At 54.6% G+C, this 15,273-nt stretch overlaps 1 protein-coding gene across 2 annotated transcripts in view; it reads left to right on the forward strand.

Moving 5' to 3' along the window:
• Positions 1–2,469: 2,469 nt before the first annotated feature.
• Positions 2,470–15,273, forward strand: part of GPR26 (G protein-coupled receptor 26) — a 32,828-nt gene continuing 20,024 nt past the window's right edge. For both annotated transcript variants that reach the window (XM_082714515.1, XM_082714516.1), the window contains exons 1-2: positions 2,470–3,190; positions 12,677–12,790. In XM_082714515.1, coding sequence (XP_082570641.1) covers positions 2,523–3,190; positions 12,677–12,790 — 782 coding nt within the window. In that variant the 5' untranslated portion in view covers positions 2,470–2,522. The remainder of the gene's footprint in view (positions 3,191–12,676; positions 12,791–15,273) is intronic.

A 15,273-nucleotide genomic window follows, 5' to 3' on the forward strand; every position in this document is an offset into this window, starting at 1 on the left:
ATAAATCTTTCACCTCTTTTTAAAGATAACCATGGAAAGGACCACCTCTGATTATGAGTATATATGGTGTGTGTGTGTGTACACACGTGTGTGTGTGTGCATGTGCACATGTGTGCACATTCATTGGCTTTTTGCTTTTAGACCTGGTCACATGGTCACTGACATCATTTTAATGTTGCTAAGTTGAGATACTTTCAAGTTCCCGACCAAGGACTCCTGCTTGAGAAGGTGACGGAAGCCTTTTGGAGTGTACAGAAAGGGCCAATCTAGGGAGCTACTGACACCTGCTTCCTCCCTTACCAACTCGCCCATGCATGCTCTTTGAACTTCAGTGTCCTTTTCTTGTCATTGTTGCAGGGATTAAATACAGTGTGATAATGTGTGGCTGTGTTTTGTAAATGCCGAAGTGCTATGAGGGTTTAGTTAGCCCTTGACCTTGTGCTCCCTACCCCCACTAGTGATCCTTCAGCGTGTGCCTCCAGGCCAGAACGTCAAGCCATTGTTGGAGACTGTGTCCAGGGTGCTGAGCAGAGCTCCAGGCGAACCTCCAGCCGGCCTCGCGCCCACTTCTCATTGAGCGTGTTCCTCGGGCGTCCTCTCAGTTCACCCTCCTTGGAGTTACCGAAGGAGCCCGCAGACCATGCAGGGCCCAGACCTGCTGGTTTGGAAACCTCAAGTATAACCCAGGAATCTCAATTTTTAACCAGTGCCCCAAGTTTATCAGGTGAGTCTGAGAATCATCAACATGTGAGAATCAGGGACCCAATTGTGCCCCCCAGAAATGTATTCCATGACACATTTACTCTCCAGCACTGCGCACACACCCATCTCATGCCAGAGGCTGTGGGTGGGGACAGTCTTTGGGAGCAGGGGAGACGCACAGGTAAACATCTCACTCTGATGTCCCACACCAAGAATCTAATGAAGTCATGTATCCAACCCTGAATTCTGTTGGCCCTGCGAGGGGGCCAAGCAATGTGGAGACTGCTGCCACTAGGTGGGTTTCTTCCCCGGGGAGGCAAGGCTCTGCACACACACCACGGTAGTTAATGTTCACCAGAGCTCCAAAAGGTAAAGAAGGAAACCGAGGCTTGACAAAGTTCAGTGACTTGCACAGGGTCCTGGGATGGCAGTGGTGCGCTGGTCAGTGTTCAGTTAGCCTCTCAGGGTGGGGGCGGGGAGCTCGGATCCACACACCTTCCCAGCAGGGCCTTGGTAAAAGGACAGAAGGGCCACCATCCTGAGGGTAGGCTTATACCTTGCATGCCCAGAGTCCCTGAGGCTGCCACCAAGGCAGGCCACCCACCGCCCTCCCCCTTCTCTGAAGAGCTTCGGCACATTATGCCATCCAGGTCCTTCATGAACTGGAACTTGCTGTCTCACCAGACCCAGGGCAGATGGTGTGTGTGGCTGACAGATGGCGGCAGCTGGATCTCAGGCTGGAGATGCTGAGCCACACCACGGCTCTACTGGGGCTGCCTGTGGACAGACAAGCTGGCCCACTGTGAGGGCTCAGGGTCAAATAAAGGCCTCTCCTGGCTGAGGGCGATGCCCAGAGGTTGTCACAGTGAGTTGCAGCATCCCCTCAGCAGACTTGAGAAGCTCTGGCTAAGGCGATGGGGAGGGGACCTGGCAAACTGAGCACCCCCAGGAGCACAGCAGGTGCACTGGTCACGCAGGCCGGAGAAATGTGGGTTGCTTCGGCTCTCAGCCAAAGGAGCCTCCCTGAGTTCCCCCAGCTCAGCCTGCAGAGGGAGGAGCACACGGGCCCCGGGAAGCATCTCGGGCACTGGTGGGCAGGACCTCCGTGTGGAGGTCTGACGGGGCTGGTGCTCAGGCTGGGGCAGGTGGCACTGAGGCGTGGAGGTGCCCAGGCATCCGTCCCTTCTCTCAGACAGACTTCCTGGACTCGGCCTGTCTGGGGCGCACGCAGGGGAGGGCTGGAGGGGCGGGGGGGCTGCAAGGAGCCAATCACCCCGCACCGGAGCCGTCAGAGAGAGTGCGCGCCCCGGCGGGGATTTCTGCGATAGAAGCAGCCGGATTCCGGAGAGGGAGAGAAGAGGAGGGGGAAGAAGCGGAGGGGAGGAGAGAATTGGGGGTGGGAGAGACAGACGGAGAGAACAGCAGTGGGAGAGAGGGAAGAGAAGCGCAGCCAGGAGAGAGCGGGAGGGAGCGGGAGCGGCCGCGGGCGGGAGCGAGCGAGAAAGTGGAGGGGAGAGCGGAAAGGGAGAGCGCGCGCGGAGCGGGCAGGACGACCGAGAGCGAGAGCGAGAGCGAGCCGGGGAGCCGGCGGGCGCGGCGGCGGCGGAGGCAGAGCGCGGCTGGAGGGATGGGGTGAGGGCCGCGGGGAGCGGAGGCCGAGCCGGCCGCGGGCGGGCGCCGGGCAGCCAGCTCCGGGGCGCGGGCGCGGGGGGGAGCCCATGGCGGCGGGGGCCGGGGGGGCGCGGGGCGGCGGCGGCGGCGGCGGGGGCGCCATGGCGGCGCCGGGTGGCGGGCCCTGAGCGCCGCGGCGGGCGCGCACCATGAACTCGTGGGACGCGGGCCTGGCGGGGCTGCTGGTGGGCACGATGGGCGTCTCGCTGCTGTCCAACGCGCTGGTGCTGCTGTGCCTGCTGCACAGCGCCGACATCCGCCGCCAGGCGCCGGCGCTCTTCACCCTCAACCTCACGTGCGGCAACCTGCTGTGCACCGTGCTCAACATGCCGCTCACGCTGGCCGGCGTCGTGGCGCAGCGGCAGCCCGCCGGGGACCGCCTGTGCCGCCTGGCCGCCTTCCTCGACACCTTCCTGGCCACCAACTCCATGCTCAGCATGGCGGCGCTCAGCATCGACCGCTGGGTGGCCGTGGTCTTCCCGCTGAGCTACCGCGCCAAGATGCGCCTCCGCGACGCCGCGCTCATGGTGGCCTACACGTGGCTGCACGCGCTCGCCTTCCCCGCCGCCGCGCTCGCCCTGTCCTGGCTCGGCTTCCACCAGCTGTACGCGTCGTGCACGCTGTGCAGCCGGCGGCCGGACGAGCGCCTGCGCTTCGCCGTCTTCACGGGCGCCTTCCACGCGCTCAGCTTCCTGCTGTCCTTCGTCGTGCTCTGCTGCACGTACCTCAAGGTGCTCAAGGTGGCTCGCTTCCACTGCAAGCGCATCGACGTGATCACCATGCAGACGCTCGTGCTGCTCGTGGACATCCACCCCAGGTGAGGGGGCGCAGGGGCAGGGGCGCAGGGGGAGGGCCGCGGCTGGGAGGGCTCTTGGTGGGGGGGAGGGCTCTTGGTGGGAGGGAGGGGGTCCTTGTGTCCTCCCCCCACCCCATGACTCCCAGCGTGCGGCCTCAGGCAGGCCCCTTTGCCCCGGAGCCTCCCTTCTTTTCTTTGGAAAACTCAGGTTGTGGGGAGGGACCAGGGCAGCCTGTCTCCGTCTCGAGGCAGGTGCTTAGAAAACCACAAAGCAGGGCCACCAAAAACGTGGGTGACACAGTATGTACGTGTTTTGAAGTCTCCGGGTACAAAGAGTCAGAACTTTGTTGGATGGATGTTTCTTTGAGATGTTTGTGGATTTCACTGTTAACAGCCCGGCGGGAAGGCGGGGATCTGTGTTCACTGTTTGAGCTCATTAAGAGGTTCTAATCAGGCCCTGAGACTGTGGCTTAGATGCTGGGGGAGCCCCGCAAAAGCTCTCCAGATAGGAGCGTGCTGCTCTTCTGGGTCTTCCCTTCCTCTGGTGTCTGGTGCTGCCTCTGTCTCCAGATTCTCTGTGTGTGTGCGCGCGTGTGAGTCCTCGGGTTGTACCTTCCTGTGTGGATCCTTAAAGGAGCATCTGAAGGGCTCTGAGGGAACTGGAGCACTGCTCTTGCAAACAGCACTGTCCCGTGTCTCCCAGACTTGGAGACCAGGGACCCCTGCAGAGGGAGAGTGTCACCCACAAGGCTCCTGGGAAAAACCTGTCCACACCGCCTTCCCCCTCAACTGGCCACTGTCTCAGAAAGTCAGGTCGGGCGACGGGGGCAGTTCAGGGGCAGCTACCCGTTAGGAAGTCCTGCCATCCCTTGGAGCATCTCAGGGAAGGAAGGAGGAAACTCTTAGCTGAGGTGTCCTGAGCTCACTTGGCTTCCTTTATGAGAATAGGACCCCAAGGAAGGGAACAGCCGGTGGTGTTTCTGAGGACTTTGCTGTTTTATATCTCTTCATCCCCCGGGAAGGGCAGGCTTCCCTTCTGTCACCCAGGACCCTAAATCAGGGGGCTTTGGCTTCCAGATGGCGCAGAAAGTGAGGTAGATAGAGCGCTCCTAAGGGGGGCAGCTGGGGGCAGTGAGGAAGCTGGGTCTTTGGGGTATGAATGCCCCCCCCCCCAAAGGAGATGCAAGCTCGTGGCTGAGGGGTGCAGACCGCAGGCGTCTGTTGGAGCAAGGGCTCCTTCAATGTGAGCTGTTTCTGCCCACGAGCAATAGAAAGGAGAACCTTAAACTCCACTGCGTCTGCACAGGCAAGGGCGTGCATGTGCGTGGGCGTTGTTTCTCCTCAGGATGGCCCTTCCTCCTTCCGGGCTGGGCCAAAGCTTCCAGCCACAGAGTCTTCCCAATGGAATCACGTGCAGTATTCACACCAGAATGACCGAGAGCACAAAGACCCCAGGGCCTGTGAATCCGTGCCTGTGAATGTATGAGCCACACGCACACAGTTGCACATGCTCGTGTGTAAACTGCATATCTAACAGACCGGTGGCCGCACGTGCGCCTGTCACCGGTGACACGCGTGCACACTGACCACAGTGGCCTGGGCTGACTCACGGCACGTGTCGTGGTTCAGTGTCGCTCCGGGAAATCTCCCCCAGCCACAGTTGCTGAGCTCGTCCCCTTGCCCTCTCCCGGGGCGGGAGGACCTCACTCCGGAAGGTGCATCCCTAGGACGTGACTGGGGCTGTTTCAGAAGCTGAGGGACTGCTGTTGAACAACTGACACTGGAACGACTCCTATCCCGGGCCCTCCCACCGTGAGTCTAAGCAGAGAAGGCATTGAGCCAGGATAGGAATCCCTTCTTACTCAAACCAGTACAAATCCCATTCCTGCTGCCCTTCCAAGTTCCAGAACAGGAGGAGCCATGGCTCCTTTTTAACCCCTTTGGGATATGGGCCCATCTCCACTCTTGCGAATCTGTCACTGACTCCAGGTTGGCATGCTCCTTCTATTCCCTTCTGGGTGAGCCTTGACCTCTTCGAAGGCCTGGGATGCTTTCTGGAGCCCCGACACCCAGTGCCATGGGGTCCTGCTGGGCCAAGGGATAGCACTAGTCTGCGCTGGGAAGAGGAAGGGCTTCTGGGGAAGAATGGCCCTCGGCCAGTTCAGACAGGCCCCACTGGCCAAGGGCCAGCCTGAGGTTATGGAATAGCAGGCAGATGGGAGAGGACTGTCCCTTCAGTGAAGCCCACATGCCGTCAGTGTGGAGACGGGCCCCCAGAGTGAGAGTGTGGGAGACGGGCCACACAGGAGGGCTCCAGCTTCCTTGCAGCTGATCTGCAGCTTCTTTCCTGGCTGCTCCAAACTCTTTCTCTGCACAGAGAAACCACAGAGCCAGCTCTGTCTGACAGAGAAGGGCTGCCCCTCGAACACTCAAGCTCTAGGCACGAAGGTTCCGGAAAGATCAAACAAGCCTCCTGGGCGGGTTTGGTGCTGACAGCCAGGGGCCCCTGGGGATGAGCAGAAGCCAGGCTTCCTTATGTGGACAGCCGGGGCAGCGGGGGGGAGTCTTGGCTCCCTGGAAGTTTTCGTTGACAGCCACCACACTATGGCCTCCTGGGACTTAATTAGGAGGGACCTGTTTTGAGTTCCCTGAGGCCCAGGGTGACGTTTGTCAGAAAGCTCCCTGCTGGGGCCTGCTCTTCCCACAGAGTGTTTAACGCTGTGAGTGGCAGGCTGGACTGCTTTGTTGCGACGCTGCCAAAAGACCCTGTGTTTTCAGTTTAGTCTGTCCTGAGAGGCGTTCCCCGCTCCTGTCTTCCTGTGGTGGTTTTTCAAGTTGTGACATTCGTAAAGCAATTAGGAACTCCTGATATTTATTACCCAGCTGGCCCTCCGACCGCTCAGCTTGCTCGGTTCTATTTTCCCAAACCACAGCTCCGGACGAGTGATGGCAGGTCCTCTCCCCACCGTTGCCAGAGACGTGGGCTTTCACCCGAAGTGGGACCTAAGGCGGGTGCTGGGGCTCCGACGTGGCATCCCTGCTCCCCCAGTCCAGCTGAGGGTCACTGCTCGCCTGGATTGGGTCAGGGGCTTCCCCACGGGATGGTGAAGTACACTCATCCCTCTGATGGCCGTCTGCAGAGTGCTGGCTAAAGGGCCAACCCTGGAGGGCATCCAAGCTTTGGTGTAGGAGTTGGAAGGACCCAGGAGATACACTCACTGTGCCCTTGGTTCTACAGGTGAGGAAATTGGGAGACCCAGGGAAGGAGGCCAAGGTCATTTGCCTAATTTAAGAGATCCAGGATGTGGCTTGAGCCAAAACTTGTGCCCAGTTCTGCCCCTGAGATTTCTAGACGGGACAAAAGTGCAAATAGAGGCTCACAAACCATTTATATAAATATTTAGAAGTTCTAAATTAAGCTTACAAACTGTTAAATGAAATATGTTCTATCCTCCTACCTTGACAAGCATACATTTATAACACTCTGCAAGGCTGGGTTCAAATTTAGAATTCTCGGGCTCCTTGGAGTTCAGCCTCGTCCGTGGTGGGGAGAGCTGAGCCGCCTCCAAGCACACAGCCCCTGCCTCTGATCTCCACCCCGGCTCTCCCCAGCACCCCGAGGAGCCTCCACCCCTCAGGTTCCAAGCCAAGCACACCTGTGGCATTGTCACCCCCAGGAGGATGGGCCTGGGGAGGACGCCTGCTCACGTCCTGGAAGCAGGATCACGGCATCTGGGCAGGGAATCCAGTGTTCCGGATACTTGGAGCTTGATCTGGAATGGATGGTGTGGGCTCTGGGTGGGCACATGAAGTCTTCATTTCATGGAGAGGGACGTAGTCCCCTCACTGTTCAGGACCCAGGACAGGGCCCCCTCTTGTGAGATCTGAGGACACGACTTTTCACACTAACATCCTGACCCCAGACTCAAGGTCTGCTTTACCATCCATCAGCCTGTTCCCTTGCCTTTTGTTTTGTTATTTTAAAAGACAGAAAACAATCTGGATTACCCTGGGAGTACTTGGAGCATGCGCTCAAGACCGATTGCGGTCATCTGGGGACCATTCAGGGCCCAGACCATTGTGCTGGGCACGGCAGTGTCTGGGACTAGATGGTTTTGGCTGTGATTGCCTCATTTACTCACTTCAGATATTTCTGGCCTTCTCTGTTCATTCTGCCATTTATTGGTGTCCACTGGGGGACATCTCTTTGGCCCCACATGTCATGGCGCTGGAAAGCCCATCTCTATCACAAGGAAGCTGTGTCCTATGGCAGTTCTCGGCAAGCCCCAGGCCGATGCATCAGCTTGTACTCTGGGAGGACGTTGCTGGCCAGGAAATTGGGGGACCCTCACCCCTGCACTCCAGAGTCAGCCTATAAGCCTGAGGAGTCCAGCTGCTACCCCTGTGCCATATCTGGAGAATGCATCTGTGCGGTTGGATGCAGCTTGCTTTTCTCTGTGGTCCTGGGAAGGGCAGTGGGATTTGGGGGAAACACCCCAGATCCTGGAGCCAGGAGTCCTGGTTCTGTCCTAAGCTCACTGTGGGACCCTGGGGGCAGCACAAACGTGGCTGTCCCCCTGTGTCCTCATCTGCAAATAAATAAAACAGCAACTCCCAGGGCTATAAGACTTCAAGGAGCTCTGTTTTGCAAAGCTATGGTGGGGAAAAAATGAGAGCAAGTGGAGGGTGGTTTTATTCTGTTGTTCTGGGTACAGGCACGCTGCTCTCATACCGTGCTTCACAATAACGATAAGCAAGAAGGTTGCATGGCTGCGTGGGCCTCCTCCTGCCATCCCCCCTGGCCTTACCTGGAAATCCGGGGAGCTCTGGGCGGGGAAGACGCCCTCCTCTTGCAGGAGTTCAGGGAAGCATCCATGTGCTTCCTGACCAGGAGCGCCAGACCGGCACTCAGTAACTGGGGGCTAGCTCGGCCAGCATCTCACTCTCGGGAGAGCGGTGAGTTCCTCTCTTCTCGGATCCTCATTTTCTCCATCTGTGAGCTGGGCTAGGTGGATGAGGGGGTTTCCCGTACTGTGCATGACTATGTGAGGTCTAGGCAGTGTGTCTCAGAAAAGAGGAATGACTAGACCCATGTGGATGTGACCCAGACATGGCGTCCACCTTGGACCCCTGTGGGAGGCCAGGGGCCATTGAGACAGTTTCCACTGGGTTGCTGGAGGCCAGAGAGTGTCACGGGGTTAGCACTGGAGTCAGGAGTCAGCTCAGACCTCCTCTGGCACGGCCTCTGGTTGTAGCTCTTTCTGTCTCTCTGTCTGTCTGTCTCTCCTACATGCACAGGGCAGAAAGAAAACTTTTGTGGTGGGTGGGAATCCTGTGGTTTTGGAGTTCCAGAGGATGCTGGAACAGCCGAATAGATAATAATTATGGTTACTGAAGCTTTACTGAGTCACACACTGTCCTAGGTACTTTTTGGATGTTAATCTCAGTAAGACCCTGGGAGGTAGGTACTCTGAGATGAGGAGGCTGATGAACAGAGAGGTTGGGTAACTTGCTTAAGACCACACAGCAATTAAGTGGTGAAGCCTGGATTGGAACCCAGACACTGGGCTCTGGGGCCACATGCTTTCTACCACACTATTCACAAGAAAGGACTCCAGGGGTTAGTGGAAGCTTTCACAGCCTTTCATTGTCCGGTTGCTCAAGAACTCTAAGGCTCACTCAAAAAAAAAAAAAAAATCTGTTTCAGAACAGGTTTCTCCCATCATCTCTTTTTGAGGGGGTCACTTTAAAAAAATGATTGAGACTTAATTTTCTAAGACTTTTTTTAAGGGTTCATCACTTCACACCACATAGAGTGATCAGGTGTTTTCTGGATGTCAGATGCTGAGGTCTGAACCACAGGCACCCACAGAAATAACGTATCTGCGGAGTGCTTGTGATGTGATGTTTTCTGCTGGACAAAGCTTTGCAAGAACAGAGAGAATTATTTCCCATAGGTTTTGACAGTGTCCAGTGGTGACGTTGGTCCTTCTAGCCTGGACAGTGTCCAATTTTCTTCCTTTGAGGTCACTGAAATATGTTTGTTTACCTTTCCAAAGACCTCCAAAGCTTTTACCAATATCTGTTTTTAAGTGTTCCTCATGTCATTAAGGAAGGACTATTGGGTGCTCCAGGTATAGAGGAGACAACTGGGTCCTCAGCCCCTCAGCAGTGAGTATAGTCCCTCTTGGGGGTGCCGGAGGGAGCTTCTCACTCCTCAAGAGCTTGCTAGCTGTTGAGTCATTTCTGTGCCTGCTAAATGGTAGCTCTAATTACAGCTATCATGAAATTCCCAGATTCAGAGAGGTTTAGTGACTTCCCCGGGGCCACACAGCAATGAGGGCAGAGCTGGGACTAGGACATCTCTCTCAGAGCTCTTTCATTCACTGGGGTTATTCTGAAGCATCTGAGAAAGGGACAATATCGTCAAGGTCACAGATGGGAGGAAGGCCTGCCCCAGGGCCGACATCAGTGGTGGTGCTCATGGTTTAGGGGATGCCTAGAATTTTTTTTTTTTTTAGAATTTTTAGGGGATGCCTAGAATGCTGTACGCCTTCATGGGTGAGTGCACATGATGACCCAGCTCGTGTCCCAAATCTCCAGCAATTCTCAAGTCAATTGCATGAATGTTTGGGGGAAATAGTTCAATATTAAGACAAAAGTGCCGGTGTTATGGGGAAGATACCAAACCCACTGCGCGCTAGGGTGACCATTGTCCTGGTTTGCCGAGTACAGACGGGGCTCTCCGAGGACGCAGGACTCCGGGTTTTAAAACCAGGACAGTCTCAGGAAGACCAAGATGAATCAGCTTCCTCAAGGCGCCCAGACCCTCTGGGTGGGGCCCGGTGCCTTCTCTCCACACCCACCCATATTGTGCACATGTTAGAAGAGCCAGAGGATGTTGGTAGAAGACTCTGCAGAGACCCAAGTATAATGGGGAGCCACAAGATTAAGACTGAGTCTTGCTGGATGACCTCAGCTGAAGTCCCCCAGTCCTCCTGCCCCAGCGGCTGTATTCTTCAGGTTTTCTGGATAAAATGATGCCCTGCTGCCTCCCACGGGGTTGGTGTAGACGTCCACCAGTTGGAAGACGAGCTCAAGCCTCCAGAGTCAGATGGCCTGGGTTCATATCCTGCCATCACATGGCCTGGGTTCATATCCTGCCATCACCTGGGGAGACCCAGTGTCCTCGTTTGCTCTGGGTGGAGGGGTTTCCATGCAAAGCATCCAGGATGCAAGACTTTCCATGCTAAAATCAGGACAGTCCTGGCTCCTCAGGGCAAGTTGGTCATCTTATCACCACTATTCACCAGCTGTGTGATCTTGAGCAAGTTACTTAACCCCTCTATGCCTCATCTGCTTATCTGAAAAAAAAGAAAAAAAGATAATAGTTGTATCAGTCCTCAGTGTATGGAGACGTTGTGAGCATCAGATAACTAATGCACATGAACCTCCATCAAGGCATCTAAAATGGGATGTGGACTGTTATTATGATTAGTTATTAGAAATTAATTAGTAACGTGATTTAATAGTCATACTTCTTCAGCCACTGTGAAGCCTATTTGTACCAAACCAAACTCCAGTTCCCAACTCTACATTCCAAGGCAGGGGCTAAAGTCCTACAAGAATTTCAGGGGTCTTCTGTCCAGGCTAACGTGGAATTGTCCTTCTGAGATTGGAAATACGGTGATGGAGAGTTTCAATCCAGTGTTAAAACGATGGTCCTTGTGGAAGGAAGGGGGAGGTCGCACTGGCATTCAGGCTGCTTGTGGTCCTGCCTTAAGTACTTCCCTCTGCTCCTTGCTTTCCCTGTACAAACTGGCTTAATGCTGGAGCAGGGGCTCTACAGCCAGGGCCGAATTCAGCCAGATTATCTCCACTTCCTGGGCAGCTCTGTCTGCGGTCTTCCTCCTTGTTCATTTTTGGAGTGATGTGATTTATTTAAAAAATCAACAGTAGTCTTTGGACTCCGGGAAACAAACTGAGGGTTTCAGAGGGGAGGGGTGGGGGGAGGGGTGGGGGGGGGTCGGCCCGGTGACAGGTGTTGAGGAGGGCACGGGTTGCGTGGAGCTCTGGGTGTTATATGCAGACAATGAATCATGGAACATGGCATCAAAGACGAATGACGTGCTGTGGGATAACGAACAAAACATAATAAAAAAAATTTTTTTTTCCGAGGGGGGACATTTAAAAAATTAAATTATATTAAATAAATACAAATAAATACAAATATAAATAAACAGTAGATAAGGTGTCTGGGTGGCCTTGTGCGTTAAGCGTCCGCCTTCAGACTTCTCCCTGTGACCCCCTAAGGCAGCGTCCCTAGCTCCAGGCAGGTCATATCTCAGAGTCCTGGGATTGAGTCCCGCATCAGGCGCCCTGCTCAGGGGGGAGCCTGCTTCTCCCTCTCCCTCTGCTGTTACCCTTGCTTATGCTCTCTCACTCTCTCTGTCAAATAAATAAATAAAATCTTTAAAAAAATAAAAATAAAATAAATAGTAGAAACGCCTGCTCACATGGAATCTCATGGAATAGAACCGGACTGGCCCTTGGGCTCTCTGATGGCGATAACGGACAGCTCGCTGGTGCTCAAGAACTACTCTGTGGCTACAGGAAACGGGTTGCACAGACTACTTCTCTCAGTTGACATGAGATGTCTGTTCTCGGACATCCCTGGGGCCGGTGGAGTCAGGACCAGGGTGTGGTTAGAAGCTTAGGCAGCAAGCTCCTGATTCCATCCTCAGAGCTGTGTCCCCAACTTCCCAGAGTCTTAGTATCTTAGCTTCATTGAGCTTGGTCCCTGAAGGAAATAAGTGACTTCTCCCTGTGACCCCCTAAGGTAGTGTCTATAACTCCAGGCAGGGCTGAGGCTTTGGGACGGAAGACCCAGGACCGAAAGCATGGAGGAAAGGAAAGGTCCAGGTCAGCCCGGATATAAAGGACCAGCTTTGAGAAACCCAGACAAGGGTTCCAGTCCTGTCTCCATTTATCAGCTGAGCAAACCTGAACTCATAATCTTCACTGTAAAACCAGGGCCAGTAAAACCCACGAGGCAGGTCAAACACACCTGAATATCAGTAAATATCAGTAAAGACAAGAATGAGAGAAACTACTCAGAGAACGTAGACTCTAGCGCTGGCTTAGGTCAGGTGATCAGTGAATTTCACAAGTAGTCATAATGAGAATTGATATTTCTTTGCACTTGGGCATCATGTTAATTGTTTTATGTGTTTTATGCATTGAAGGCATTTCATATGTCTCTGTGCTTTTTGCATTTAATTCTCCAAAGAGCCCTTGACGGCATTTTATTACAATGCACATTTCACAGATGATGATCTTGAGGCTTAGAGATGTCATGCATGTGTCCAAGGTCATGACATGTCCGAGGTCACACACCTATGGCCGGGACTTGACCTCAGGTCTCTCTGGCCCCTCCCTGAGCCCCTGCACTCAAGGCCCTGCCTGTGTCCATTAATAACAAGTCCTCTTCCCCTCTCTCACGTGCAGTGTGCGGGAGCGCTGTCTGGAGGAGCAGAAAAGGAGGCGTCAGCGTGCCACCAAGAAGATCAGCACCTTCATAGGGACCTTCCTCGTATGCTTCGCACCCTACGTGATCACCAGGTAAGCCTGACCGGCGGGACTGGGGCTTTGGGGAGCAAAGCAGGGCCCCTGTGACCTGGAGCAGTCACCGGCCTCTCTGTCGGACACATGTTTCCAGAGGGTGGTGCGTCGGAGGTGACAGTGAGCGTGACAGGTTTGGTGAGAAGGAGGGCACAGGCTTTTTCGTTTCAGCCTTCAGAACCAGAAGGGATGGAAAAGAATCTCCCCTTGATTCCCAGACCACGCCACCTAACCCTGTAGCCCCAAGAGCCCCGAAAGGAAAGGAAAGGAAAGGGGAGAATGGACAGAGGAAGACATCTTGGCTTCGTTGGATTCCTACCTTCCCCTGAACACAGTGTGGCCCCGCCGCCCAGGCATCCTCCACCTGGACACCCCGGTCAACAGCAGGCAGCACATGTCGTCAGCACAGGGGGTGGGGAGCACGGTCCGAGCGCATCTGGAGGGACCTGCTTATCCAGGCACTCTGGGGACCTCCCACGGGGCAGGCGCTGTGAGCTGGCCCCCTGCGCTCCCGCCCACCAGCCCCGTGCTCCGAGGCGCAGTTTGCTGGCCACAGGGCCCTGCATTCCAAAAGCCAGGCTGCTCTAGGTGCCGGATTTCTCTCTTATGCTTTAACCAGACAGATAAGTATCATCCCATCAGTCTTACACACTGGAGGGGAAGAAAAACCACAACCCTGTTTCCAGAATAGCTTCACTATTTGGGAAGTTGATAATAAAAAGGGACTTTGATGTTTTATTAGGAAGGGGATGTTGAGCCTGGGATGTAGATATGCATAGGGTGTGCAAGTGTGCGGTGCGTGTGTGTGTGTGTGTGTGTGTGTGAGAGAGAGAGAATGAAAGCAGACACAGCCCAGCATCCCAGCATCCCAGCATCCCACAGCATCTGCAGCTGGCGAGGGGAAGGGACCCCCTGCCCCCTGTCCCCTCCGGTGAGCTCGCATGCTCTGGGAGGAGGAGCCCACTGTAGCCAGAGCTCCCTGTTCCTCCCATTCATCCTTACCCTGAGCTGACATCTGTTTCCTGGAGTTCCACCCGCTCTCTTTGGCCCAGGAGAACATCTGTCCCCCCTCCGCTAGGGGCTCTGCTCCCCCATGGCATCCCCATCTTTGCTCCTCTTGGAGTGTCTTCTACTGTCTCTTCACAGCTGCTTATTTTGGGGGAAATCTCACTTTGTGTGTAGGACCTGGGAGGGTCTGCTGGTCTCTGGGTAGGTCTGAGGTGGGCATAACAGAGTCGTTGGCTCCTCCTTCTCGAACTGTTGACTAGATCTCCCCACTACTGACGTTTTGCATGGGATCCCTTTTGTGGTGGGGCTGCTCTGTGCATTGGAACCTGTTAGCAGCCCTGTTTCTTCTACCTATGTCTCACCACTACTTCCCTGCTGCACCCCAGTGTTCACAGCTAGAAATGTCTTCAGACACTGCCCTGGGGATCAGCATCACCCCTGGGGAGAACACTTGGTCTAGATGTGCGACATCCAGGCAGGACGCTAAAGCTCACAGAGATCAGGTTTTCCAGGGGACACGAAGCCTAGGCCGAAGCAAGTCCAAGGGCTGTCCAAGGGCAGGGCCGCAGGGTGGTGACCAGCACGGGCTCTGGAACGTGGCCATGTCGGTTCAAACCACAGCAACACTTCTTCCTGCTGTGTGACCCTGGGCCAGTGATGCCACCTCTCTGAGCCTCCATCTCCCATCAAAATGAGCAGTGCCTGCCACTTAGGCTTATTTTGAGGACTGAAAGGCTTTGAGCATGGAGATCATGGGCAGCACAGGCCTGGCATGGATGACGTCTGTGGTTGGCCCTCCCTCCCTCCTACTTGGACAGGCTGGTGTGTGCAGTGAGGGGAATAAATCCAGCGAGGAAAGAGACAGTGGGTGGGGAGGGCAGGCAGACGGCTCTCCTCTTAGATCCCACCGGAAAGGGGACCTGTGGGTCTGATGATGGGAACTTGAACCCTCAGTGGAGAATAGGTAATGTGGCTCCAGATTTAAACTATTGGATTTTTCTCTGGCTTAATCTCATTTCCCAACAAAATTTTCCTTTTTTTTTTTTTCTGATTATAGCTTGGTTCCTCTAATGGTGCCCAGAAAATAATGTTTCAGTAAAATTGATGGTAGATTCACAATGCAATATGTTCCTCCAAATGGATTTGATGCATTTGGGGTTTTTAAAAATACTCACTGAACTGCTCCTCTGTTAAGGGGATGAATGGCAACTTACTAGGGAGAAAAAGCTATGCCCGACAAACCTCATACACACAAATACGGCTCTGGTGAAGCCCCGCCACCACTGCTCACCCAGCTCCTGTCTTGACTTTCTTTTTGGGGGCAGCGGTGGTGGTGGTAATTTTTAATTTTTTTTAAATAAAATCAACATACAGCATGCTATTAGTTTCAGGTGTATAATGTAGTGATTGAACAATTCTATGCATTACTCAGGGCTCATGGAGACAAGTGTAGTCTTGATCACCTTTATTTCACC

This window comes from Mustela nivalis, assembly GCF_964662115.1.
Source record: "Mustela nivalis genome assembly, chromosome: 2".
Taxonomy (NCBI): Eukaryota; Metazoa; Chordata; class Mammalia; order Carnivora; family Mustelidae; genus Mustela; species Mustela nivalis.